Raw genomic sequence first — 27,389 nt, 5'->3', positions numbered from 1 at the left:
AATTAGTAAAGTGAACTATTTCTTGTTTAAAATACAGAGACCTTGTCCTGGCCCCTAGTACACCCATGCTCCAGGACTTGGGGGGTAAATAAATGACGCCACTGGTACACTCATGTTCTAGCTCAGGACTTGGGGGGTAAATAAATAACGCCACTGGTACACCCATGGTCTAGGTCAGGACTTGGGGGGTAAATAAATGACGCAACTGGTACACTCATGTTCTAGGTCAGGACTTGGGGGGTAAATAAATAACGCCACTGGTACACCCATGGTCTAGGTCAGGACTTGGGGGGTAAATAAATAACGCCACTGGTACACTCATGTTCTAGGTCAGGACTTGGGGGGTAAATAAATAACGCCACTGGTACACCCATGGTCTAGGTCAGGACTTGGGGGGTAAATAAATGACGCCACTGGTACACTCATGTTCTAGCTCAGGACTTGGGGGGTAAATAAATAACGCCACTGGTACACCCATGGTCTAGGTCAGGACTTGGGGGGTAAATAAATGACGCAACTGGTACACTCATGTTCTAGGTCAGGACTTGGGGGGTAAATAAATAACGCCACTGGTACACTCATGTTCTAGGTCAGGACTTGGGGGGTAAATAAATGACGCAACTGGTACACCCATGGTCTAGCTCAGGACTTGGGGGGTAAATAAATGACGCCACTGGTACACCCATGGTCTAGCTCAGGACTTGGGGGTAAATAAATGACGACGTTGTGACAAAATTCTCGTTATTATAATTTATGCCAAGAAATATATAATTTACTTCTTAAATTATAATTTTAACTTTTAAGTATCGATAACATTCATTTATATATACGAATGTGTTTATGAAATGTTATTGAAACAACAAACTAAACTTAATTTTTAGAACTTATACTAATGTAATGTATGTTAAATAAAAAAATATTGTATGAATAAATTATTAAAGCTTTAATAATAAAAATAAACATTCATTACAAACAGTCTTCTTAATTTCTCATAACAACGGAAACGTAAAAATCAACGTTTATTACAGTTTAAAATAAAATTGAAATACCTATTAAGCCTCCTTCGTGTTTGACGTCATTTAAGAAGAATAAATATATAAAACCTTTTGGAATCATTTGACATGAACAGAGTTACGCGAAAACTTCAATCTGTCAAAAATTTTACACGAGGTTAGGGCTCTTTTAGTTTCATTAAAAAACATTCTTACTACATTATGTTATATGTTTTTATATTACTCTTTCGATGAATTTGAAATGCAAAAGAGTGTCAGTTTAGAAAAGGTACGTTTAGAAATTATACGAATCCCATACAAAAATTTAATACAAAAGTTCCATACAATCAAATCTCTTTAAATTCTTTTCTGTCATGGATATTTTTTTATAGTAAGTCGTCTGTACCGTAACGATTATTGTGTTCAATGTTTCTTCTAAATATTTTCGTACGAGTGAGTCGAATTTTGAAAGATTCTTCTGTCTGATAGCCGCTTCTGTCTAACGCTCTAGCCTAGCCCCATATAGGTTTTAACTAACTGATAACAATTGTCTGTTTTTTTTTTCAGATAAACGGCACTGACGATATTTCAAATGCAAAGAGGAAGAGTACTAGATGTAATTTTCAAAAGTAAATATATATTTTGTATGTTTTCTTACATCAAATTCTAATATAGCTAATTAGTAACCCCGATTGGAACATGAGCAGTATGTCATGTCAAAAACATAAACAAATAGGGATATGTGATGCACTATTTCCTAGGTTCAAAATACGAACAATTCCATCGAATCGAACATCAACATCGAACTAAAGAAGAGAGCGCACTAAAAGGCCGGCAACGCACTTTGCTAGCCTGTCTTAACATCAGGTGACCTTCCTGCCTTTTGCCCCCTGTTCGATAATAAAAATGCGCTTTCAATAATATTAGCTTGAACATGTCACAAATATACAATGTCTGACAGACAATAATTGTTTCATACTATATAATTTTCAGAAGTGGTAGCGAAATAAGGCGAAGACATAAGCACTTTAGACAAGTTCACGAACATTATCAAATAATTATAAGACCAAAGATTCATAGAAGCAATTCTTTATCCGATTTAACCAAAACGAGTGATTATTGTAAGTGACTTTTTTTAATATATTAGAAAACTGGAGTGTTTGCTGGCGATTATCTCTTATCTCCGATAGTCCAAGTATAGGGGAAGGTCAAAGAAGTTGTTGACAAATTAACCATACAACCGGAACCTACCAATGTTTTTTTTAAATACTAAGAAGCATTATATTTTTACTTCGTTACATATTAGTCTATGATTAAAAATTAATGGGCCAATAAAGTACGAGATTCACGTCGACGGCATGTGTGAGCCTCCTGTGTCTGACACACGCCTTCGATGTTTTTGGGACTATAAAGGCAAGCCGGTTTCCTCACGATGTTTTCCTTCACCATTGGAGCGTTTGTTAATAGAAAGAAATTCAATTGGTGCACAGCCGGGGATCGAACCTACCACCTCAGGGATGAGAGTCGGCCGCTGAAGCCGCATGGCCAAAACTGCTCCAATAGTAATTTAGTATTGTATTATTGCAACGAATAAACTGGTGAAATAATGGATTGATTTAAAATCACATTATAGGATTATATATATTTCCGAAATTTAAAAAAAACCGGGCCTTGACTTAGGTAACCTAACATTAGTTAAGTTACATATATATATTTTACTTAATAATTAGAAGCACAAACCAAATACCAATCGTCGCAAAATTCAAGCCAAAATTTCCCCTTTGGTTTTTCCCATATTCATAAATTGTAATATAACATTCTCGTTTCCGATAATGTCCAATGGTAACAGAAGTGTCAGATTTAAGAACACTTAACTTGGCTTAAGTTAGTTTTTTGTTAATCCAGCGTTGCTACCCCTAACTTTAAGTTAGTTATAAGCTCATGTTTTAAACGATTAAAGCCAGAGACACCCAGCTTCTAACAAAGTTTCATTTATTTGAACATCCCTCCAAACTTAACTAGTGTGAAGCCATATATTATACATATTATATAGTTGTTTATATAATACTAACTTGTAAACTGTACGAACGTTTCAGCTTTCGATTATTTTAATAATAAAAACAGCTGTCTGTACCCAACGGACTATATAGACTACGATTGTTCGGGCGACACATTGGAGAGATATTCTAGATGTTTGATTGAGACACCGCACATGTCTTGGAATTTTAGAGGGAAGTAAGTATATGAGTGCATATATAAATATTTAGTATAAACATTCTCGTTTCAGCCGTGACGTTTACAGCTGGACATAGGCATCCCCCTTAAATTTCTCTTGGGGTTCTCTTCAACCTCGTCAGGTCATCTGTGGGTCATAGTGGGGGGCCATCCAAGGATTCACCCGCTGGTCTTCGGCCTCCAGTACTTTTTGCATCATCGGCCTTGCGTTCTTGAGGCAATGTAAAACAAAACTTAGCTGTTAAGTTTCTTGTCTGTTTTGTTGATTTTTTCATACTTTCTTTTATTGGCGTATCGTTGTGTTATATAAATATAAAAATTATGATTTGATTAAAAGCTAAAAAGCTTGTAAAGTTTATGAAAAGTATTAGTTCCCGTGCGTTTAACACTTTATATCATTTGACAAGTCAAGCGCTATTGATAGTTTCTTGCACGTTTTGTAGCGATATTCATATACTTTTGAAGGCGATAATTTGATTGACATAATAACATATAATATGTAAGGTACACCCTGTTCCTATTTTAGAAAAGTATGACTTATGACCTATAGCTTTAGAATTAACACTAAGCAATTACTAACACTAGATTTTTAGCCGTCTGTCCGGCAACAAAACACAAACTTATTTATATGATAATATTGTTTGAGTATAAAAAATCTTTCATCAAAAACTATTTGAGCACTTCTCAAATATTAAAGAAACTCGTGAGTAAATAAAAAAACATAGTCAAAAAGTAAATATGTATATCTTTAAACAGGCGAAAATGACCTTCCATATGTTATGTATAACCATTTTATTCTGTTGCCATGTTATAGTTCGACAATTAATATTTAATATTATATTTTTGAAGGAAAATGAAAAGAAAAATCGACATGAATCCGGAATTGTATGCATCACGATTGGATTACACTTATGGAGAGCCAACTGAAACTGATATGTCGAGGTTACCTTAACATCCATACATAATTATATATTCAGTAAGCAGCCCTGCAATTCTGTAACTCACTTTTCGAACTCACACAGCGGTTTTCGCATCGGCGGTCGCTCTCAAATCAGTCGTGAAGCAGTCATTTTATGATTTGGCATTCTGAAAAGGTGGGAGCTTGTAGTTTATTGTTTAACAGAATGCCAAATCATAAAATGACTGCTTCACGACTGATTTGAGAGCGACCGCCGATGCGAAAACCGCTGTGTGAGTTCGAAAAGTGAGTTACAGAATCGCAGGGCTGTATTATGGTAGTGACTAGCAATGGTCTTCAAATCGCTGCTAAAATTGATTTTTCTATACAAAATAAAACTTACTTAAAAGGCGAAGGAAAACATCGATAGGAAACCAACATTTCTTGTGCCAAAAATCGTTTCGAACTTTCTGTGTTAATCTTTCAGGGAAGTAGGTTGATACCAAGAAAATGATCAAAGAAACGTATAAAATTTTAGACCTGAAGTGATAAACATTTGTTAACAAAAAATTCATTCACTATTCTTATTATAAACCAATACGATATAAAATAATATTTAATACATATACAGAGCAGTGTTGGCCTAGTGGCTTCAGCGAGCGACTCTAATTCTCGAGGTCGTAAGTTCGATCCCTGGCTATGTAACAATGGAATTTCTGTCTATGTGCGCATTTAACATTCGCTCGAACGGTGAAGGAAAGGAGGCTGATCACCTACTTGCCTATTAGATTGACAAATGAACATGAAACAGATATACAATATCTGAGGCCCAGACCTGCAAAGGTTGTAGCGTCACTTGTTTTTAAATACATAATATACACAGTATCGTACTGTGAACTCACTCTGCGAAAATATAATGTTGAGTGTCCGACACTGACACGACAGCAATCAGTAAGCGGAAAGTCTTTGTTAATGAGAATCTGTGTAGACTGGATCTGGCCCTTGGTATTGCAAACAACCTATATCCCTTTGGTACAAAGAAACCGAGTGCTTAGAGTACACTTGGGTTTCTCACCCACATCAAGACTTTAAGTAGATAGCGTAGGTAAACTAATTTTATTTAATTGTAACAGAAATTGTTTTTGTAGTACATGCAGTTCTACTGATACATTACATCAGAAAAATGCAACATTTCCTTTCAAACCAACACCAAGTGGAAATTTAAAAGTGCAATCTAATCAAGTAAGTAGCGATCATAACGATTCCTAAAAGACCGGCAACGCACTCGCCTTCTAACAGTTTGAGTTTCCAGTTGTTGGCGTATCAGTTGAGCCTCCTCAGTTCATCAGTTGAGAGTGATACCTGACTATATATAATATATTATATTCTTGAAGCCTTGTTGTATGTACAAAAAAATATAAACCATTTTAAAACAAATGCTGATATTCACCAGTATAATACGCGAAACAGAATTTGAGTGTACGACCAATCAGGCTCCAGAAGATTAACCACTCCTTATATAGAAATTGTATTCGTTTTTACAACAAACTCCCAAGCGTAATTAGAGAATTATCACTAAATAAATTCAAAGCCCTCGTTAAACGAAAATTAATCAATAAAAATTTTATATAAATTTGACGAATACTTAAATAGGACCATTTGATCCCAATCCTTGGGATTGATTTGCTCCAGTTCAAACAATTTGTATGACTCAAAACTTGGCGATTAAAAAGAGTGGCGGAAAGTTTCTTGCCAGTTCTTCTTGCCCGCTCTACGCCCTTGACTTGCGAACTGGTAGTAAATGGAAATATAATATAATGGCCTTAAAACAGTTGGGTCTTTAGAAAAATTCTTGAAGGGAATTTTCATTATATTATATTTCTTAATTAACATTCAAATCAAAGTTTTTTATCCAATTGCAGCCAGATTAATACTATCAATTATTTGAGTACAGGGTACTTTTTTAACAAAATGTAGGTAGTATTTCAGTCATCAACCGTTGGAGTCCTTCTGGCTGATCCAACACAAGCAAAGGTAAAAGTGAAAATTGAAGGAAATGGCGAAGACTTAAATAATGAGTATAACAAAATTATAAATGCCAATGTAAGTGAGTGTGTATTGTTCATTCATTTCATTCATTATCACTTTCATTCATTTTCATTGTTACACGGGAATGATAAAGACAAAAAAAATATTGTATTTGAAGCTAATAATTTTATGGTTAGTTTTGTGTTCTGATTTCTATTACTTCTACGGAAATATTTCTGAATAAAAAGCTTGTGTTTGGGTACCATGCAACGATTTAGAAACTATTGGGCGAACGTGAAATCGGACATATATTTAAGTGTCTAAAATTGGGTTATAATCTGAGATTCAGAGACGATTTTGTGAGACGGTTGTAGACAAAGCCAAGTCTTCCAGACTTCAATGCAATGTTTATATTAGTGTATAGTAGTTGATAGCGTTTTGGAGGTCATGATATGTGCCAAGTCTCCGATATTGAAAACACCATTTCCTCCCTAAGACACAATTTTTATTTAAAAAAAACAATTTAATTAGTATGTTATTTTATTGACATAACTTTTACACTATTAATAAAACAATTTTTTACCGGATTGAAGTTATGTATTTACAATTATTTTTCATAATTTTAAATTTAACCGACGTTTCGCGTGTAAAATAATTCGGTAAAAAAAAAATTTTACTAACAATTTAATTGCTGAAATTTCACAGTACAAGAATCACCCAGAACCACATCTGCAATATGGCCACAAAACGAATCCTACTGTGTGTCATGTTAAAACGGTAATGGACAGGAATATAAAGGAAAAAACTAAAATACAAGAAGGATGTAATCTATCCAGTCTTGGATATGGACAGACCGAACCGGTAGATTGGACTTGTGTGCAATTGCCGAAGAAACAGGATTTGTTTCAGGAGTTCTATAGAAGGATTTTGAATAATATGTAAGTATTTTGTCAAATTGACAAAACGGGTTTTAGCAGGAACACCGGAAAATTGAAATCTATTTTATTAATATATTGTATAGGAGTATTCGTTACGTTTTTATTTAGTATTTTTCTACTCGAAAGGTATTGTAAATTTATAATAATAGTAACTATTTATAAATGGAAAATTAAAACAAATTTAAAAAGTATTGTCTCTGTGACATTGTAACATTAACGCTGGCAAAATTTGCTCGCTGTACTGCGATACTTTGAGCGAGGAAAGCACCAGCTCCGGGGTACTATCTTCAAGGCGCCTACTTCAATATTTAATTAGCGTCTGTGCACTTGAACCCCACGACCCAAGAGTCTACTCCAAAGGAGACAAAATTGTAGGAAAGGCAATATTATTTTACGCTTTTATTTTTTTTTTGATACTATTTAGTTTGCAATACCAAAACACGCCAATAAAACATTAGATTGATTTTATTTCATCAAAAGTTTGATATTTCCTTGGTTTTCATTATAAAAAAGCTACTATATATAATATTCGAATGCACGTAGTGTTTACCCAAAGATATTGTTACGATATAGAATGATAAACCATCGGACGCAATCTACAAACTACCAAATGATTTCCAATATTTTAAATTTCTAGAAACACCGATTGTATCGTCCATATCGGCAATGAAGAATTCCATTGTCATCGCATTGTACTTGAAATTTATTCGTCATTATTTAGCAAGAATCGTCAGCGGGAAATTGAATTACCTATTGTAAGTGACGTGTCAAGTGTTTGTCTTTAATATTTACTAAATCAAGTCCTGCGTATGTGTGTAACGTGATGAACTAAAAAACTATCAAACAAATTTGTGCATTAATGTGGAAAGGATTTATACAGTATGATATATATTTTCGCAAATCTTGCCAAAATCCACGAATTCCACAAGCGTGATGTTGCGGGAAGCTATCCGTATCAACTATTAAATTCTAACAACTTACAACACGTTATTAAAATTTATAGCTACCACCTACATATATTGCCAGTCGTAATTATTTATTTTAAGACTTAACTCAGTCTAATATAAATGGCAATGACAATGGCAATGAAGGGAAATATTTTGACAGGTTTTGCGACAATTGTACTTTTAATTTCGTATTAATATATGGTAGTGGTAGGTGTTTTGAAACGACGTTTGCTACCACATATATATATCTTGTATAGACACAAGCTTTTAAACCACAGATTAAAAGTTAAACTATTTAATAGGTCTTATAAACATTTAGCCATTTATTGGCATTAATACAGTTTAAGAATTTTAGAAGTACATAAGTGATGTCTAAGATATTCCGTTCTGTTCGACATTCTTCTTCTTTTGTGACACGACGTCAACTTTCTTTTTGGCCTTGCGAATAGCCTTGCTATATACACTCTGAGTCTGACTCCTGCTTTGCGATTCTGTAACTCACTTTTCGTCCTCTCACAGCGGTTTTCGCCGCGCGGTCGCGCTCAAATCAGCCGTGAAGCAGTCATTTTACAATTTTGCATTGTGATAAACAATAAACTACAAGCATTGTATTGTATTGTGACATTCAGAAGTTATATTGCTACGTTCTGAATCTCACCTCTTTTAAAAAAAACAATTGTTACCACCTAAATGTTAAGAACATGTGACCTCAATGTTGGTAGATAACTACTATATTACAATAATTTAATAATTTTTAGAGTAATCTAAAGCCAACAGCTTTCCAAATAATTTACGAGTGGATGACTGTAAGCGGCTTAGAGAGCAATAAGCTGTTGAAAAGGGAAAATGTTCTTGATTTATTTTCCGGAAGTCAATATTTAGGAATTAAAGGTATGTTTTTTAACTAAAGTACCTACCGTATATTCAAGAATTTGTAAGTAAGTTTTGAACTTGCAAGCAAAAAGTTATCCAGATTTTAATATTGAGTACCACGTAATTCCATTGCGACATGAACGATGTCAAACAACAACATCGAAATTGTGCGTCTCTAGCTGACGGCTGAGATTATTAATTATTTAATTTATGTGGTAAGCTTGCCGAATTGCAAATATATTTTTAAATACTTAATTTAACCTTTTTTCAAGACAGATTTAGAAGATCAATGTTGGGCTTTTATTGCCAATGATAATATATTTAATGAAGATTCAGCGTTTGTTTTGTATAGAGGAGCGAGAGTACAGCATTTGACTCCCGTAATGGAACTTATGGTAAGTTTTATATTATTTAACAACTTTTGATTCGACCCAGACTAGAGCAGTGTTGGCGTAGATTCGAATACCACGGCTTTGCACCAATGGACTTTTTGTGTGCGTATTTAACAATCGGTCGAATTATGGAAAAATCGCGAGTGCACCGGCCTTAGATCCAAATCGACGGCAAGTGTCATGCACACAAGGCCTACCTACTTGTATATTTGTAAAAACAAATGATCGCGAAATAGATACAGATAAGCCCAGATTTTTACCCCTAAACAGTTAGTAAAGTATTTAATAACATAAAATTTGGCACATATATATATATATATATAAATATACGTAATATGTGCAAAAGCTTGTAAAGGATTTAAAATTTAGGTCAAAGATGTCTTTGTATATTAATATTTTAAAGCTGCTTGCTGACTCATCAAAAATCTACTTCTAGAAATTATCTAGAAACTTAATATTTGGTACCGAAGCCAGTATTCCTTATACTGGAAATAAAATAAATGATTGTATGACATGATATGGGTGCTATGTTCCCATTGTATGTAATTCAGCCTGTAGTTTTGACGTATCAACAAACCGAAATCTATATAAAATCTGAGCAGTGTTGGCTTAGTGGCTTGAGATGAAAGTCGCATTACTTTCATCTCTGTCATAGGTTCGAACCCTGTCATCAACAGACTTTACTTTCCATGCGCATTTAACTCTTACTCGGTGAAGGGAAGCATCGTGAGAAAACGTTAGACCCAAAATTGACGGCGTCGGGTGGTGATAAATCAGAAAAAAATGATAAAACAGATAACAAAGATTGTCGCGGCACTGGTTTTTTTTTTTAAATATTTAATCTAAACTTTACAGTAACCAAATAGTACTCGATTTTTTATCGAAAGAATTTCAGAGAAGAAGCAAGAAATCGCTTGAACTTGGTTCTTATTTCACATTTAATTAAAATAATAACTCTTACAGGTACCTCGAGTGAAGAGATTCTTTCTGCCTCTAGTAGCTTCTAGCGATTTTCTTGATCTGGAACCAGAGGAACTTATGACGTTTTTGAAGTCCAACTATATCTGTGTTGCGAGGTTTGTATATTCCTAGGGACACAAAGCATAGTGACCTCATTAGGGCACTGCTTAAATTTGCCATTACATAATTTATAAATTATATTAGGTTCTACTGGTTTATTTTAGTACACGAAACTTATTGCAGCAAATTTAAGCACTTGAAATGGCCAATTATGTAAATATTAAAATAATTATTATTGCGGTTATACAGGCTGCCCTTCGAACCAGCCAGCTTTCCAATACGACGTAGATTCTTTCAAGAGAAGAGCGTACCAGTTCTTAAAAGAACGGACACTTTCGAGCCCTCCGGCATTGAGAGTGTCACTTAGCATCAGATGAGCATCCCGTTTGCCCCTTGTTCTATATAAAAAATACTAGTGGACTCCACAGACGTTGTCCTGCATGATATTTCAAGCTATTAGGATATTAAAGTATGAAAGTACCGACTGCAGCGCCACCTGCCGGGCTTATTTGTGAATCTAAACCATTCCCAGATCCCCTTGAACACACACAAAAAATTTCATCAAAATCGGTCCAGTCGTTTGAGAGAAGTTCAGTGACATACACACTCACAGAAGAATTATATATATAAAGATATAAATAATACGCTATGCTTTTAAGGATATTTTTTACTTGATCACAATCCCTGGTATTCATTATCTATGTGTGTCAGTTGGTGATCAGCTTTCTTTGCCAGATGTTTATTTTTTGATCTTCACCAGTCAGACAGTCTGAGACACTGAAACCATAAAACAGTTAATGATCTACTTTCAGTGAAATAGAGGTTTTGATGGCTGGTGTGAGGTGGTTGTACGGAGACTGGACCTCTCGAAAGCGGTTCGCAACAGACGTCATGAGATGTGTCCGCTTCGGTCTGATATCTCCATGGCAACTTGTGGATATTAAACGAAACCCTGACAATGCAGAGATACTGGAAATAGTTAACGAACCAGATGTTCAGCAATTGGTTGATGATGGTTTAGCGTGAGTAGGAACTAATAAATAAATACCATTGATGATTTATTTTTTTTATAAAGACAATTCACACCAATTGACCTAGTCCCATACGAAGCTGGTGAAGCTTGTGTTATGGGTACTAGGCAACGGATATACATACATATTATAGATAGATAGACATAAAATACATATTTAAACACCCAAGACCTAAGCACAACACCAAATGCTCATCACATCGATGTTCGTCTCAGCCGGGGATCGAACCCGGGACCCATGGATTCGTACCACTAGACCAATGAGTCGTCAAGATGAGAAAGTTGCACAGATCTAGTTAGCGCTTCGCCTTAAGTTTTCATGTCATTTTCACAGATATCCTTTCTATCCTTCCATAAGTATCTGATTGACCTCATTTTAACGTGTGTGATGTTTGAGAGCAAAAAAAAAAAATATATGGTAATACAGTGGAATTTGCACAAACTAAGCTAATAAGTTATAACTTAACTTAGTATTCGTGATAAATATTTGGTGCGATTACATTTTAAATTCACTATTCGTTAATTAAGATTAAAGGACTGGCTTATGAACACACCTTACGCAGAGTTGGAGATGCTTCTCCTAATATTAGTTACATATTTCACTGACTCACTCACTGACTCACTCACTGACTCACTCAATCACTCACTCACTCACTGACTCACTCAATCACTCACTCACTCACTCACTCAATTAATCACTCACTCACTCATTCACTCACTCACTCACACACTTATGCACTCATGCACTCAAACAGTTGAAAAAACAAAAGTAATTAAAAAAGTAAGTAATTAAATTGTATATTATTATGGAGTTTACTATGTTTGTCATGAATTAGCTGGGAACCTTGACACAGGTATTTATATATTTAAAGTTAATTAATTATTTCAGTTACGTGATTATAAAATATTGGTATGGAAACAATTCAAAGAATTATTATCATTGGATCGATGTTCTTGGCTTATCCGAACCAGTTGAGAGGAATTGGATAGGGGAGGAAAAGGTTTTGTTTTTTTTTATATATTAGATACCTTATTGTAAATATTGCAAAATATCACAAGTCTATATTCGTTATAGAAATAGTAATATTAATAGGTTTCACTGCACATAGAGAGGTGCTGGCCTAGTGGCTTCAGCGTTCCACCATCATCCCTGAGGGTCGTAGGTTCGGTTCCCGGCTGTTCACCAATGGACTTTCTGTCTATGTGCCCATTTAACACACACTCGTGTGAATAAAACTATCGTAAGGAAACCGGCATTTCTTTATCTTAACATTGTCTAATAGTCGACGGCATGGAAGGCTGGTCATCTACTTGCCTATGAAAAACAAATGATGACCAAACAAATACATTTTATATTTTTAAAATTGCATGTCATGAGTTTTTTATGTCCATTTGTCGCTATGGAGGAAAAAAGGAAATTGGAGTTTATTAAAAAGTTTTATTAATTTAATTAATATGGCAGTTATTTATATACCGACGGTATCATCATTTTCGTGATTTATTATAGAATATTGTCGACAAATGCAAAATTTTGTTATGTCACCAATATAAATAGCACGCACGTTTTGTTCAAATAATTCAATTCCGAAAATTGATAAAACACAAACGAGGAAACTTGATATTCTTGGAATTCAAGGCCCTAAAACAAGTACAGTGGCGTACCTGGAAGTTCTGGGTTTAATTCACTACGAAATTATTATTGTTTCGATTTAGTAGACGCAAAATATTTTCTTTAAAAAGTGATAAAAGAGACGTAAATTTGCCTCATACGTCATATCACTGTAGAATGATAACCTCGTATGTCAAAAACCATTTATTTTTTATTCTTAGACTCTTATGTCATTTAACTGGTACAATCATGAAGTAAGGACTTATATATGTTATTAATAAATAAGTCCTTTTTACCATCTAAAACTATGGACAAAAATACAATAATATTTTAACAAACATTGACGAAATGAAATAGTTTTTTCGTTTTCTGTAATGTTTGGTTCTCTAGACATACGAGGTTATCATTCTAGAGCGACAATATAGGAGTTAAAAACATATTTAAAGAAATATCTATTTATTAACAAATACTAGAGTCGGTTCACTGACATCACAATCAAGTAAAAATAATAAAAAAGTTACCTGTGACGAGCCTTGAAACATATTTAGATTTATAAATTGATTTACTCCGCTACTTTGGATGCGTCTATCCCGAATATCTTTATTTTTCATCTTTTTTTATATAATTATTATAACATGCGGTAACCGAGCAGGAGGCTCACCTGATGGTAAGGAATACCGCCGCCCGTGGTCACTCACATTGCCAGAAGGTTCGCAAGTGTATATAATATAAAAGTCATTCCAGTCTTACATACCTCGGGAGTAGGAGAATGTAAACCATAAGACACCGCGATTTTGTTCTATTTAATTATGATTAATAATTTCGATATCGATTGAACAACAACAACCCGTTTCCGTCAAGTCCGAAATTTTCATCGTTTCATAAAACTGTCTTCGCTCCACAGAATCATGTGACTTACAAAGAGTTTTTGAAATATCTAGAACAGTTTATGGTGCCAAAGGAACAGATGTACAAGCAGATGGCCATGATGCAACCACCTCGGAGAAATGATGATGCACCGGGTACCAAATTTAATACTTATACCAAAACATTTGTTTACTTTTATAAATTGTTACGCCAAAGTTATTTAGTCTCATGTCATAATCAATTAAATGTCTTCTAATTTTTAACCAATTCTTAATTGGATTTGCATAATATGACTGATAAACTTCCATGCACGTGTACATTTCGCAATTGTATGTTTGTTCATACATTTCTCGGAATCGGAAGTAATATCGTGATGACGCTTGATCTAATACAAATTTACTTAGGAAATATTTGAGTCATCGGTTCAGTAGTTTGAGATTTTTATCTCCACGCCTTTATTTTCCTTAATACATGTCAATAATATGTCGTAAATTTATTGTAAAATGTGTATAACGTCATCAGGCAGTTTTCGCGGAAAAGATCAAGACAAAATGGAAATGCGCAGACCCAAAATAGATTTCCCCACTCCGGCTGTGTTGATGGGGCTCACTGATACTGAGAAATTTCCAACGATGAGCGAATTCTTTGGAAACCAAGCGAAGGTGAAATAAGTATTTATTTAGACTAACTGTAATCTTCAAGTACAAGCCTTTGGGCAATTTCATGACCTCGACCTTTAACCGACTGTTAAAGGACGAAGGACGAAGGACTCTTGGAGAAAAAGGACCTACTGTATAGGAATCGTTAACTAATCATGCAAGGGCAAGGGCAGGAACCAGTCTGTTGCACAGATCCCCGTTATCAAAGACGTTGCGCATTCTGCTGTCAGACATTATCGACATATTTATATGTTCGCAGAGTGAATTCACAGTAGCGATATTGTGTATATTGTGTTTAATATTATATATGTACCTATTATATTTTATTTAATGTTTCACGACATTATCGTATTGGCATAGTCTGTAAGGATAATGTATGTATTTCAGTAATAAATAAATATAAATAAATTAAATTAAGATAGATAATTAATGTACAAAATGGACTATGCGTATGGCCATTATTTAGTCAAATCAAATTTAAAATATCACGTTTTCAGTTATAAAGTCCAGCTATAAGTTTTGTTACAAATGAAAATGTATTTTTTTTAATGAAGTAACATTACTTATACATACATTTTATATTATATCTACATATCTATTAACATATTTATTCCATATTGAATTTTATAATGAGCACAAAAAAATATGTGAAATGGCGCAAAACCAAAAGAAGTTTTTACAATACCTACGTGTTCTAAATTCAAAATAAAAAAAATTGGATTTCTATCAATTTGATAGATTCGTCTAACTATTTTGGGATTATTCCGGCGGTGGAAAAATTATATTATCCCTGTATTATTATTATAAGTAATTAATTTATCGTTTTTAGATACAGAAAAGTCCTACACAGTCCTTTGATAGAACACCAATTGATGTAACAAGATCTCATGAAACAAGAAACAGCCCAGAAATGGAAAGGAAACCGACGCAATCCATGAATGTAAATATATTTTTTTTTAGTTAGCCATTGTTTTTAGAACTCTAAAAGGAGATTATAATTTTATGTTTATATAGACATAGACCTATATATATCATATACATATAATTTATTACAAACAAAAACACACACACATAAACACACAAAATAACAATAATCAAAGAAAAAATATTTAGTAGTATTTTAACGATCGTTTAACTTAAAGTTTACTAAGGACACGGATTAAAGAACAAGCCAATCAATCGAGTTTCATCTTATTTACTATGAAACTTCAAAGTATGTTGATTGTCAAAATTAAGTTAAATTTTCAACTGTTATTTCAATAACTTATATATACCAAGTATAAATACATGATTTTGTACATGCTACAACCGTTGATGTTGGCCTCAGATCGTTATTTTTTAATAAGCAAGTAGGTAATTAATTATCGTTCTGTAACTAACTTAAGCTGTCAACTTTTTGGGTCTAAGGCAGTGTTTCCGAACGCGGAGCCCATGCCCTATAGGGGGGCTATTCGAATCAAATTTCTTAAATTTTTTTGGAATTTGAATTTCAGTTTTTCATTATATGTTTTGATAAATTACTTAGTGTTCTATAAAGCTATCATTTAACACGAGAGTCAGTAAGAGTTTCATAAGTGAACAATTACATTTTTTTTAAACGCTGGTCTTCGGATCTTGGGGTTTTTTTGATCAGACTTCTGCGCCTGATGAATTTCGTCGATTTTGAGTTTACAAAGGTTTCCTTGTAATGTTTGCCGTCATCCTGGGAGCGAGTGTTTATTTCTCAAATAGATAGTAAAATCCATAGCTTCACAGCCGTGATTCGAACGCACGACCTTCCGACCACGCTACGAGGACAAAACTGCCCTAGCTTTTACCAATAGTCAAACCAATTCAACTTAGGGTCCTTCAAGAAAAGAGCGTACCAATTCCTTAAAAGGCCGGCCGGCCGTCTGGCATTGAGAGTGCCCATGGGCTATATCACTTATTATCAGGTGAGCCTCCTGCCCGTTTGCCCCCTGATCTACAAAAAAATAATATTGAATATAATTAACGAATTACAAAGTTTAATTATTATTTTAAATTTGATTCAACACAAATCCAGTGTTGTTCAGTTTCTTTACAGGCTGCGCTATATTATTAACTACTGTATATTGTATAACTAATTATATAAATAACAGTTCCAAATTTCAATACAGGCCCAGCACAAAATACAAGAACACTTGTTGTACCGTAAGCCAACGAAAAGGGACCATCAAGTTAACCTCTGCAATTTTGAACCACAAAATATTGTAATTTATTTTTATTATTTTTTTCTTTTTATTCGTTTATATTTTCTTTAATTTATATTCTTATGGCTTACTGGAATAGTGTAGTTAGTTCTCTTTGAACTTTTAAAACAGGTTGGATAATTTCTCCTAATCCGCGCGCATCAGGTTTAATCTGCTAGTGTTTATTTACATAATAATATTAACTAGATATAAGACTCTTTTCTTTGGCGAATGTTAATAATTTTATAATATCCACTAGATTGGTACTGATGAGTTCTTGCGTTACACATACTATTATAGTTGTTTATTGAGTGTATTGAAGATGATATTAAGTTATACGATATAAATTTTTTTCAAACAAAAACATTTTGTTTACTGCGGACCCCACTACTCTACCGAAAAGTGACCCTGTATTACAAGTTTTGGCGCATTTAATAGGGATTCTAAAAAGGTATAACACATGGCTATGAGTCGCTCTAATATCTTTCTGTACTCTTGTATTCTACAAGATAGTAACTTATAAAAACCTGTGTTCATTTGGCTTAGGCCCTTGTGCAACACAGTGTACCATGATTGATTTACTACATCTTGAGCTAAAGTAAACAGTTACCAAACATAATACTAATATTTATCTAGTCAAGTTGAATAATACTTTTGAAAATAACTAACAATATGTGCTCGATGTTTAGAAGTCGCTCATATTCGCGTTGTAATTCGAATACTATATTTTAGCTGTATCACAAGACAATCTTATAAAGTGACTTTCAGGCCAACAACGTGCATGAACCACCAGAGAAAGACTCGACCGAGGAATTGGTGTCTTCGACCAGCGAGACAAGTGAGACACCAGGAACAAGCGCAACAGTTACTGTATGCAATTTTAATTGTTATCCTTAAGGGATTGGGGTAACATAGACATAACATTTATCACTAACGAAACACAGAAAGACACAAAATAATATTTGAAAAAACATGTGTGTGTACTTATGTCATGCGTTAGAAGTTATACTTAACGTAACATGATAAAATCTTTTCGCCTTATTATACGTTTGTAGAAAGAAGGTATTTAATACATTGAAAGTTCTATTATAACGCATTATCTATTTAAATAAAGTTTATTTAAATATCATAAAAAATATTTCTAGATAATTAAAGAAATGGACATTTTTTATTTTAAAATGTTGACTATGCTAACTTAAGGGTTTCGGATTTTTTGTGACGGTGTGCGCGCGCATCGTAAAAATTTACCCTCATAATTTCCCTAACTCGCCAAAAGAAGTATAACTTCAATAATTATAATAATAATTATCAAATAGGTTGTGGTTGTAACTGCCCCTGGCTTAGCATTATGCTGTGGAGCACACGTGTTTCACTATTTACTTTTTGTTTTATTTTCTTTTTTTATATCCTGAGTCTTCGACATCGGATGCAGCATAATTTTATTAATTTTAGACTTAGTCCTGTCAAATAGCCGATAAGAATTTATGTGGTTATTTATAAAAGTCTCTTATACTGTAATAGTGGAAAATAACTCGCAATCTTCGCGCGCGTTTTAATATAACAAGCGTTTATGGATTTTGTCGTTGCGTCTGCAAATGTTTCTTATTGTCCCATACCACGAAGTACTATACTATAGAGTGAGGAAATGTGGAACTCACTCCACACACACTCTGCTACTCAGAGGGCCGGGTGTCTCTAAAATCTAGGGCTCTCACAAAGAAAATTTATTTTCTAGGATACAAGACGGGGCAGTCAGAAGCGGCATAGCGTCGCAGCATGCTATTTAGCTGCTGCTACTGCAGCTCTATCCGGAAACAGGAGGTACTTCATAAATACAAATATCTTCTCCGAATACATCTTCTCTTTAACTGTTAGGTGTTCAGAAGAACTGTAGGTATTAGATTGTTCTATAAATATTGCGTATTTTGTAAGTTAGTCTTGTCTCAAGTAAGTGTAATACATACTTTAGTTGACAAATACGATTTATATTAAGACATCTGAAAAAAAAAAAGAAAAATCTTTATTATACATAGCGCTAATTCACCTGCATCGTAAACTTACCCCACATACACACACTTTCACGTACATAAAGTTAAATGTATTGAATAATGTTTATTGTTTTTTCCCTTTTGTAAATATTATGTATCCCATCTTTGACTATATTTTTAGTGTAATTGTTTGTTTCTATTTATATTTTTTGTTAGTTGTAGGATTACGAAATAAATAATATAAAGGATATTTAGGTAAAAATAACAGTGCACTCCCACACAAGGATTCTATGTGTTGTGGGCAGCCAGTCGCTTCCTTTTGGCATGTTAACGATACTTGACAATAATTTCTACATAACACTTACATGTTGTAATAAAACTTTTATTGCACAATAAGAATATATTCTGTTTCAGCATAGGACAGGTTGAGATGCTGTTTAACATTGTTAGAGAATGTATAAAGTTTTGAATCTAGTGAAAATTTTGTTTTAAAGAAAGTGATTAAAGATAAATGGGCAAAGAAAGTGCGTTTTTTGGGTAGCTTTTTGTTGATTTGCGTTGTGTGTATCTACAACATGAAATAAACAAACAATAATACAGCGGTTGATTGATCACTTCTTAGTGCTCCTCAACTTGAAAATTATTTCGCCTATCGAACTTCGACGTCCACGGGGGTTAAACTCTAGTTCACGCTGGTACGTTTGTATTTATTTCTTTTTAATTAGTAATCTCACCTATTTTACAGAGACTCGCAGTCAGTAGATCAACGGCCACAGACCAACAATATGTCCCGACCTGATGCCGTTAACCGACTCAATTCAGTTCAGATCATCTCCAGCCCACAGGCGTCACTTTTTAATCAATCGAAGGAATCTCTCGCTAAAGCTAATATGTAAGTATTTTTTTTTACTAGCCAAGGGGGAAATTCCCTTTGAGCTTGAACACTCTCCGTTGGTTCCAACATTGAATCCAAAAGGTAGAGGAGTCGCTTTTGCTTTTGACTGAGACATATAATAAGGACTTTCTCATAGCAAACATAACAAAGCGCAAGAATATGCATATCATGCAATTTAGTTCTTAGATGTGGCAAAAACAAGCGGGGATCTGAGATAAAAGAAGATATCAAAACAAGAATGTATAATCTTTATTAATGAAATATACTTGTTACAAATTCAGCCACTAATACTTCTATGACATTAACTCGACTGTTATTAATATAACCACTTTTAAACTCTGACACAAGTGATCACAAAAACGCGCATATCTTAAAATCGACCATTTCTTAGACCAATTTGACCAAATCGAAGACCTTGTCGAATTGTCAATCTCCAACTAAATTATTGATCGGCTTGATTTTCTCTCTCTACACAGAGAATTCTAGAATGATTAAAAGTTAGTACCCAACAATATTTTCTTTAAGTGGACAATAAAGTAAATAATTATTAATAAAATATGAACAATGTAATTTTACAGGAACAAGCTATCCACATCCATATTAGGCCCGTCAAACAAGAACTATATTGTGGATGGTTCACTTTTCAACTGGGACCGTGAGACAGTTCTTGTATTTGGTGGAATTGACCCGCATACACCATATGGCGTGGCCGGAAATACCGGAAAAGATATATACAGGTAATCAGAAATCAAGCAATAAGAAATAAAAAAAGGTTTTTCAAAAGCGTTTATTACGGTTTATTTATAGTTCTACTAGCTGATCCGGCAAACGTTTGTTTTGCCATGTATATCATTTATAATTAAAAATAGGGGTTGATGGTAGTGGGGTAAAAATTAGGGGTTGTATGTATTTTAATGCTGTATCATAAAAAATTTAAAAAAAAATGTAGGGGTGGACTACCCTTAACATTTAGGGGATGAAAAATAAATGTTGTCCGATTCTCAGACATACGCAATATGCACACAAAATTTCATGAGAATCGGTCAAGCCGTTTCGGAGAAGTTTAACTACAAACACCGCGACACGAGAATTTTATATATTAGATGAGTCGAGATTTATCCGCTTGGTTCTTAAAAAATTTCCAGAATTGAAACTAATTAGCAACCAATCAAAATAGTGCATAAGACAATTGTCACGCTCGGGTTTGTTCATAAGTTTTGGGTCTTCTGTGATTTCCTGGGAACGAGATATATAACGATTTGGGTTCTTGGGAAAATATACATGTATGAAATATTATATAGGTTTGATCCCGTAACAAACGTTTGGGAAAGTGTGGGGGAACTTCCTGAGCCAAGACATCATCATTCTGTGGCCTTTCTTCGAGGGAGAGTATTCCTAGTCGGTATGTATACATTTACTACTAACAGCTTTATATTCAAGCTTCTGGAACATATTAGTCTAGACGACAAGTTGAAAATGGTACAAAATAGAGATACTGCTCTTATAATTATGTTTAACGCCACGCGCGCATCCTAAAAATGTCACGCGCAGACAGAGTTCCGGGAGTTTTTTATTGGAAATTTCCTCCTCTTTCAGAATCTTTTTTTTTAAATTTCTTAAATATTAATAGTTTATTAAATATTGGCAAAAAAACGAAATGCCATTTTTTTATCTTTAATTGTTTATAACTTTTGCAATTTTTTATGTGCTAATACACGCTTTTGGCACATTTTTCTAGACGTCATTCCGGATCCAATGAGCTATCGCACATAATTTTAAGAGCAGTATCTCTATTTTGTACCATTTTCAACTTGTCGACTAGACTATATATTTTTATCCCAATAATTATAATCATAATAAAATTAAATAAAGAATTAAATGAAATTCAGTTGTTTTTGTACAAAACAAATTGTTGCCCAAGGAGTTTATGATACGAGAATTCAAGTGGTTTAAACACTAATATTCACGAGGCGAAGGAGTGCTTTAGACAGGGGAAATAAAAAAATGGTTATCTGTAAAGTCGATAGTTTAACGTGACAACGTCATAACAGTGAAATGAAATAATTGCGTACTTTATGAATAAAATTGAATAATTTTTATTGAATTATCACTACTTTGTAAGGATACAAAGAAGGTGAATCCTCGGACGCATAGGCCAATCGAGTGGAAGAGAGATAGATGCGATGATGCGGCGCACGCGTACAGTAAGCGTAACTCTACAATGAGTCGTGCTTTTTCGTGCGTGCAACCAGCGTTCATCAATTTATTAGACGTTGTCACGGCAATAAGTTACAGCAATACCATTTTTCATTTTTGGCCTAACACCTAGGATTCGAACCCGAGACATGATGAAACCCGAATATTTCATATTGATAATAATAAAATTTTTGCTGCTACTACGATTAGGTGGTGCAGATCCTCGTGAAGATGACTTACGAGGAAAGTCAGTTGTGGTCTCAACTGTGTGGAGCTATGAGCCCGTGACTCGGTCATGGTTCAGCGAATCTGGTCTTGCGATACCGAGGAAGAATTTTGGGCTGGTTGTTCATAAAATGGCGCTATACGCTATTGGAGGGCAGGATAAAAAGGGCAGGTATGAGGACCTGCCTCCTTCTAATATGTTACTGATTCAAATTTATAGTAAGGTCCTTCAAGAAAAGAGCTTACCTATTCTTAAAAGGTTGGCAACACACTCGCGAGTCCTCTGGCATTGATCCATGGGCGGCGGTATTACTTAACATCAGGTGAGCCTTTTGCCCGTCTGCTCCCTCTTAAGAAATTTTCGATGTTGAAACTTTAACTCGTTAGCTAAGTCTGATTATATACTTTATGATTTTTGTTCTAAATATTGATTTGATATACTACTAAGGATTTTTTTATTAACGTAATAAAAATGTCAAGACATACAGTAACGCGCTGTTACCCTATAATGCGTTTTCGTATAACTTGATATCGTCCATATAACCCGGTAATTCCCCTGAAGATATCTCAAGTTATATTTCTGTAGTGTGAAATTTAAAATGATTTGTCAAGTCCATAATTAGTTAAGCAAAATTTTTTACCAGTTTTAATTATGTTGTTATAAAAATAAACTAAATTACTTTATTAAATTCGTGTTCTTAGTTTTTAACTGTTCAGTTTTACGAGGATACTCCTACAACGCGATTTCCTATAACTTAGTAAACGAATATAAACACGAATTTATAATATTCAAGATCAACTCTTGCCTAATACGAATGTTGTAAGCACGTAACATCGAGTAAATAGTATAAGACGTTAAAGATGTTTTGGTGTATGTATGTTCCAGAGTATTAAGATCAGTGGAAAAGTTTGATCCAAAGACAGGATCGTGGAGTGAAGTACGGTCAATGGGCGTGGCCAGGATGGCCGTTGCAACTGTCAAGTACAGGGATTATATTTGGGTAGCGGGTGGCATGACTGGTGAGAAGAAACGACCTGTCTGCAAGATCGTCGAATGCTATAACTATAAAACTAATGAGTATGGCATTTATCTTATATAATTTAGAAGTGATAGAGGCTAGGCACACCACTATACCCTGAGGTCGTGGTTTCGAACCCTGGTTGAGGTAGATTTTATTCACAGTCAGTACGCTCCCCCCCCCCCCTTCGCGGGTAAAGGCTTCCTCCTTTTTCAAATATATCTGTGCATGGCTTTCTTTCTCCATTCCCTTCCTGCTAACGCTTATATTTCATCTATCCACCTTTATTTAGGGCGACCTCTTCTCCTTGTTATACGACATTATACTAAATACGGGATATGACATTATGAGCCTCGACGTAGAATCTTTCCCCAAGACCAATTAATTGGGTCATACATAATCACGTGTTTATAGATTAATTGTATTAAGCTGGGTATCGATTACGCGCTCCTGGCGCGCGCGCCATGAATGACCGCGCCGAGAGTGCGTTCCGTGAAACGCGTTCCAAATATTTGAAGTATATCAACTAAGCGCATCTGGCGCGCGTGGCAACTGTTCCAGTGTTCGACCCTTCATCATGGAAGCCAGTTGTACAAATATTTCAAAACCAAAATCAGCTAAATCTTTAAAACCGTCATTTCTTCTCATCTCTTATCTTCTCTAATCGATTTATTATGATACGAAGAACTTTTGCTATTATACCACAGTAGTTCTTTTGTACCATACAGTGTATTAATTTACGGCAACTTTGGTTATCCATAATTGGGAGCGCAACAAACACAAAAAAATACGATATGTCCGTCCCAACTGGCGCGCGCGCCACGATTGATGCGTGGTAAAAAACCGACACCCGTCGGAACGGACCGCTCCGCGTTCGGGCGCTCCAACGAACACATTGGCGCGCGTTCCAAAGTGGTATCCATTTCGCGCGGCTGGAGCGCGCGCCAATGTTCGCCCTCTTGGAGCGCGTAGTCGATACGCGGCTTTATACAATTTAAATAGTCAACTAAGGTGAATTTTTGTCATTGTGTTCATTTTAGGTGGACAGAAATTCATAGTTTGCGCTTTCCGAGATGTTTCGCAACTTTATTTTCTATGAACGATAAGCTGTACATTATCGGTGGCGCTGGAAAAATATCTGATAAGGTATTTCTATATAATATAATGTTTTATTTATAGACAACAAATCCTAAGGGCGTGTGTTCGAATCACACAGAATGAAAATTTCATTTTATTTAGCAATAATGAAATTTTCATTCTGTGTGCGCTATTAACACTTGCTATTACGGTAAAGGCAAATATCGCTGCATGTCTTTAAATCAAAAATCAGCGACATGTGTCAGACATAGAATCTGTTTTTCTGATCATCTTTAAAATAAGGTTGATTTAGAAACAGATGCAATCCTCCATGCCTCCTGCTAATAGAGGACAAATCTTTGTTTTTAATTTATTTTATTATTATTAATTACTTAAGATGTCATGTGGAACATGGTGTAATGGTTGCAGCTCCTTACAAACATTGTGTAAAAAAAAAACATGGCGATTAAAAAGAGTGGCTGAGAGTTTATTGCCTCTTTTCTTCCGTTCTACCTACGCCCTTTATTTGAGAACTGGCAGTAAATGTAAAATTAGAAGCATTTTTTTTATACTTCTTTTTTTTGACGTTCATAAGTGTACATTGTATTACCTACATGAATAAATGATTTTTGACTTTTAATCTTACATCAAGACCCGTATATAGTCGTAACACCACTGCATACATTTTGCTTGTTCTTAGTTTATTCTTGGTATAACATTTTATACCACGTTTATTTGTACCACTGTAAGAGTACAAATACACAAAAACCTTGGTGCCTGGAAAATCTATGAAAGCGACACAGGAATGTGTTACCCGTGCCTTATTCGGGCGTTCAACACATAGCTTTTACTCGAGTTTAATATAAACCTAGTTTAATTTAAAACAAATTATCAATAACATTACATACATTTACTAAAAATCTCAAACAATATATTGTGAACCTGTCCTATGCTGATAGAAAATATTCTTATTGTGCAAAAATAGTTTAAATATAAATTTGTGTTAAGTAGAAATCATAAAGAAAAATACGGTTTACATGTAAAAAGGAAGTGCACTTTACTTAATCTAAATATCCTGTATATTCTATATAATAAAGTTTTCTCTTTCTTTCTTTCTTTATATTTACAGGACAAAACACCAAGTAGCGTAGGTGCAATAGATGTATGGGACTGGAAAGAGAGGCAGTGGAAACAAGAGACGGAGATGTCAATACCGAGACATGGCCACGCCCTCGCCTACCTCGGCACGCAGCTGATTATAATCGGTAAGAACCTCTAGGCATGTTGCCATTTAGTCTATACCCAACTTTCTATACTAAAAGGGTTTTTTGCCCAGGCGTTTATATGATATCCGTTTGCTAGGGGATAAAATAATTCCATTTGTGCAGAGCCGTGATTCGAATGCACGATCTCTCAGGTAGTTGACACTGCTCTTAAAGTAAATATTTTCAGACTTAGAATTAAATATATAGGAATATATATTAAATTTTAAACAGGCAGAGTTCGAACAAAATACACAGCCCAAGCTTGAATCCAAGACCTCGTGTTGAGAAACGCACCATATTTGGTCTAAGATCCCGATATACAACGACCTTCACCGAGGTCCGAGATGCTTTTTTAATGAAACGTATTTTATATTTAATTTAATATGTCAATAAATATAATCCATATGGGTTGCCTAGCAAATTTCAGTCCAGAGTATTTTAATTAATATTTAAAAAAAAAATTTTTTTTAATCATTTCACCGGTATGATTATTAGATAAATTCTATACCAATCGAAAGTATGAAGCCCATAGAATATGCAAACGTCAGGTTGTTTTTAATCAATTTATTATTTTTGTGTATATTTGTGACACTAAAGTATATATACATCTTTAGTAAAAAAGAAAGTTATAGTGATACATATATAATACTACCCGGATTAAAAATATTGATTGAAAAAAATTTACTACATGCAAATTATAATTTTTTTTTTTAAATATTAATTAAACATACTCTGGACTGAAATTTGCTAGGCAACCCATATGGATTATATTTATTGACATATTAAATTAAATATAAAATACGTTTCAATTAATAAGCATCTCGTTGAAGGTCGTTGTATATCGGGATCTTATACTAATTGCTTTTAGCCGACATCAAAATACGGAAGTATTTTGTTAAAATTTTCGTCGTAATGTCAGTCATAATGAGTTCTTTGTAAATTACAATTAAACAAAGTGTTTTCTAAGTTATGGGACAGTCCATACGTATCAAGGTTGCTTATAAATTTTGGGATGTTCTCGTATTAGAGGGGTTTAGAATTTTAGAAATTTAAATTTTTATGAATAAGGTTATATTTTAGGGGGTGTAACAACAATATACATGCGAGCGCTTAGCAATGTCGAGTCGTTTTGCTGTGAACGCGGAGCATGGATACGCGGCGTTGCAACCCTTCCCACACCATTGTCAGGTCATGGAGCCGTCACTCTGCCACCAGCATCACTTATGTGATGTAAATTCTCTTTCCCAAATTCATAAGTTCAACGTAACGGAAATGTATTATTATTTATATTACTGCTGTCAAACCAAAGACCGATTCATAAAAAATGCACCGTGATAACTAAAGGGTTTTGTTTCCTTCAGTCAAATTGTTTATTAATTGGGATAGAAAGAGACAGAGTGTTTCACCTAGTCTAGGTGCTGTTTCGTTTTTATTAATGGGGGGAATATTTAAAATTTTCAACATTCTCAAGTCCTGGACCATCAGCAACACATGTGACGTAAATTATAATTGTTACCAAATTTACAAGTAAATAGTTCATCCACTAAACAGCGTTTTCCAGAATTTTCTTTTTAAATTTTCAATAAGAAAATGCTACAATTTCAGTCTATTTAGAGAAATTAATCAATTATAAAAAATTGTATTGATTTAAAATTGGTGTGTATGAATTGTTTGTGTGACTCAGTAATAGATAACTGTTTGTCGATGTGATTTTGTTTTTATGGATGTAAGTAAAACTTTGAGTTGTCTGTAATGTACTTTAGAAAATAAATGGAACTGATAAATTGTATTTCTGTGATGTTTTGTGTTATTATTAAAATTTAAAAGATGGTACTTGTTTCATTTTTAATGAAACAATGTTTTCGTAAACAAAATCTAAATATAATTGTTTTTAGTAACAATAAGTCAACAGTACCGTTTTAACATGCGATTCTAACAAAAATCGTTTTCGCAATGGTGAAAATAAATTAGCACCAGTTAAAACAGTATGACAATTTATTAAAAAAAATCATTTTTAGGAGGTTAG

General features: G+C 34.2%; 1 protein-coding gene across 1 annotated transcript; it reads left to right on the top strand.

The window, feature by feature from the left end:
- The first annotated feature begins 1,143 nt into the window (after window positions 1-1,143).
- On the top strand, window positions 1,144-27,187 carry LOC125054902. Its single transcript, XM_047657048.1, has 27 exons — window positions 1,144-1,281; window positions 1,560-1,621; window positions 1,986-2,113; window positions 3,089-3,227; window positions 4,077-4,169; window positions 5,274-5,367; window positions 6,103-6,228; window positions 6,859-7,091; window positions 7,729-7,846; window positions 8,797-8,929; window positions 9,188-9,306; window positions 10,267-10,379; window positions 11,136-11,345; window positions 12,243-12,354; window positions 13,867-13,984; window positions 14,352-14,491; window positions 15,318-15,428; window positions 17,467-17,568; window positions 18,434-18,519; window positions 19,432-19,578; window positions 20,160-20,318; window positions 20,883-20,983; window positions 21,988-22,174; window positions 22,889-23,080; window positions 24,062-24,167; window positions 25,228-25,363; window positions 26,444-27,187. The coding sequence occupies exons 1-27, from the start codon at window positions 1,222-1,224 to the stop codon at window positions 26,590-26,592; spliced, it is 3,474 nt and encodes a 1,157-aa protein (XP_047513004.1). The 5' UTR covers window positions 1,144-1,221; the 3' UTR covers window positions 26,593-27,187.
- Window positions 27,188-27,389: the final 202 nt, after the last annotated feature.

Source organism: Pieris napi, chromosome 12 (genome assembly GCF_905475465.1).
Source record: "Pieris napi chromosome 12, ilPieNapi1.2, whole genome shotgun sequence".
NCBI lineage: Eukaryota > Metazoa > Arthropoda > Insecta > Lepidoptera > Pieridae > Pieris > Pieris napi.
Note: the sequence above shows the minus strand (reverse complement) of the source record. Positions and strands in the feature narration are given on the sequence as shown.

Coding starts and splice junctions, on each gene's coding strand:
- LOC125054902 (XM_047657048.1), top strand. CDS start 1,222: ATGTTTTTATATTACTCTTTCGATGAATTTGAAATGCAAAAGAGTGTC. Junction 3,228..4,076: donor TCTTGGAATTTTAGAGGGAA/GTAAGTATATGA, acceptor ATATTTTTGAAG/GAAAATGAAAAGAAAAATCG. Junction 22,175..22,888: donor GGGCAGGATAAAAAGGGCAG/GTATGAGGACCT, acceptor TGTATGTTCCAG/AGTATTAAGATCAGTGGAAA.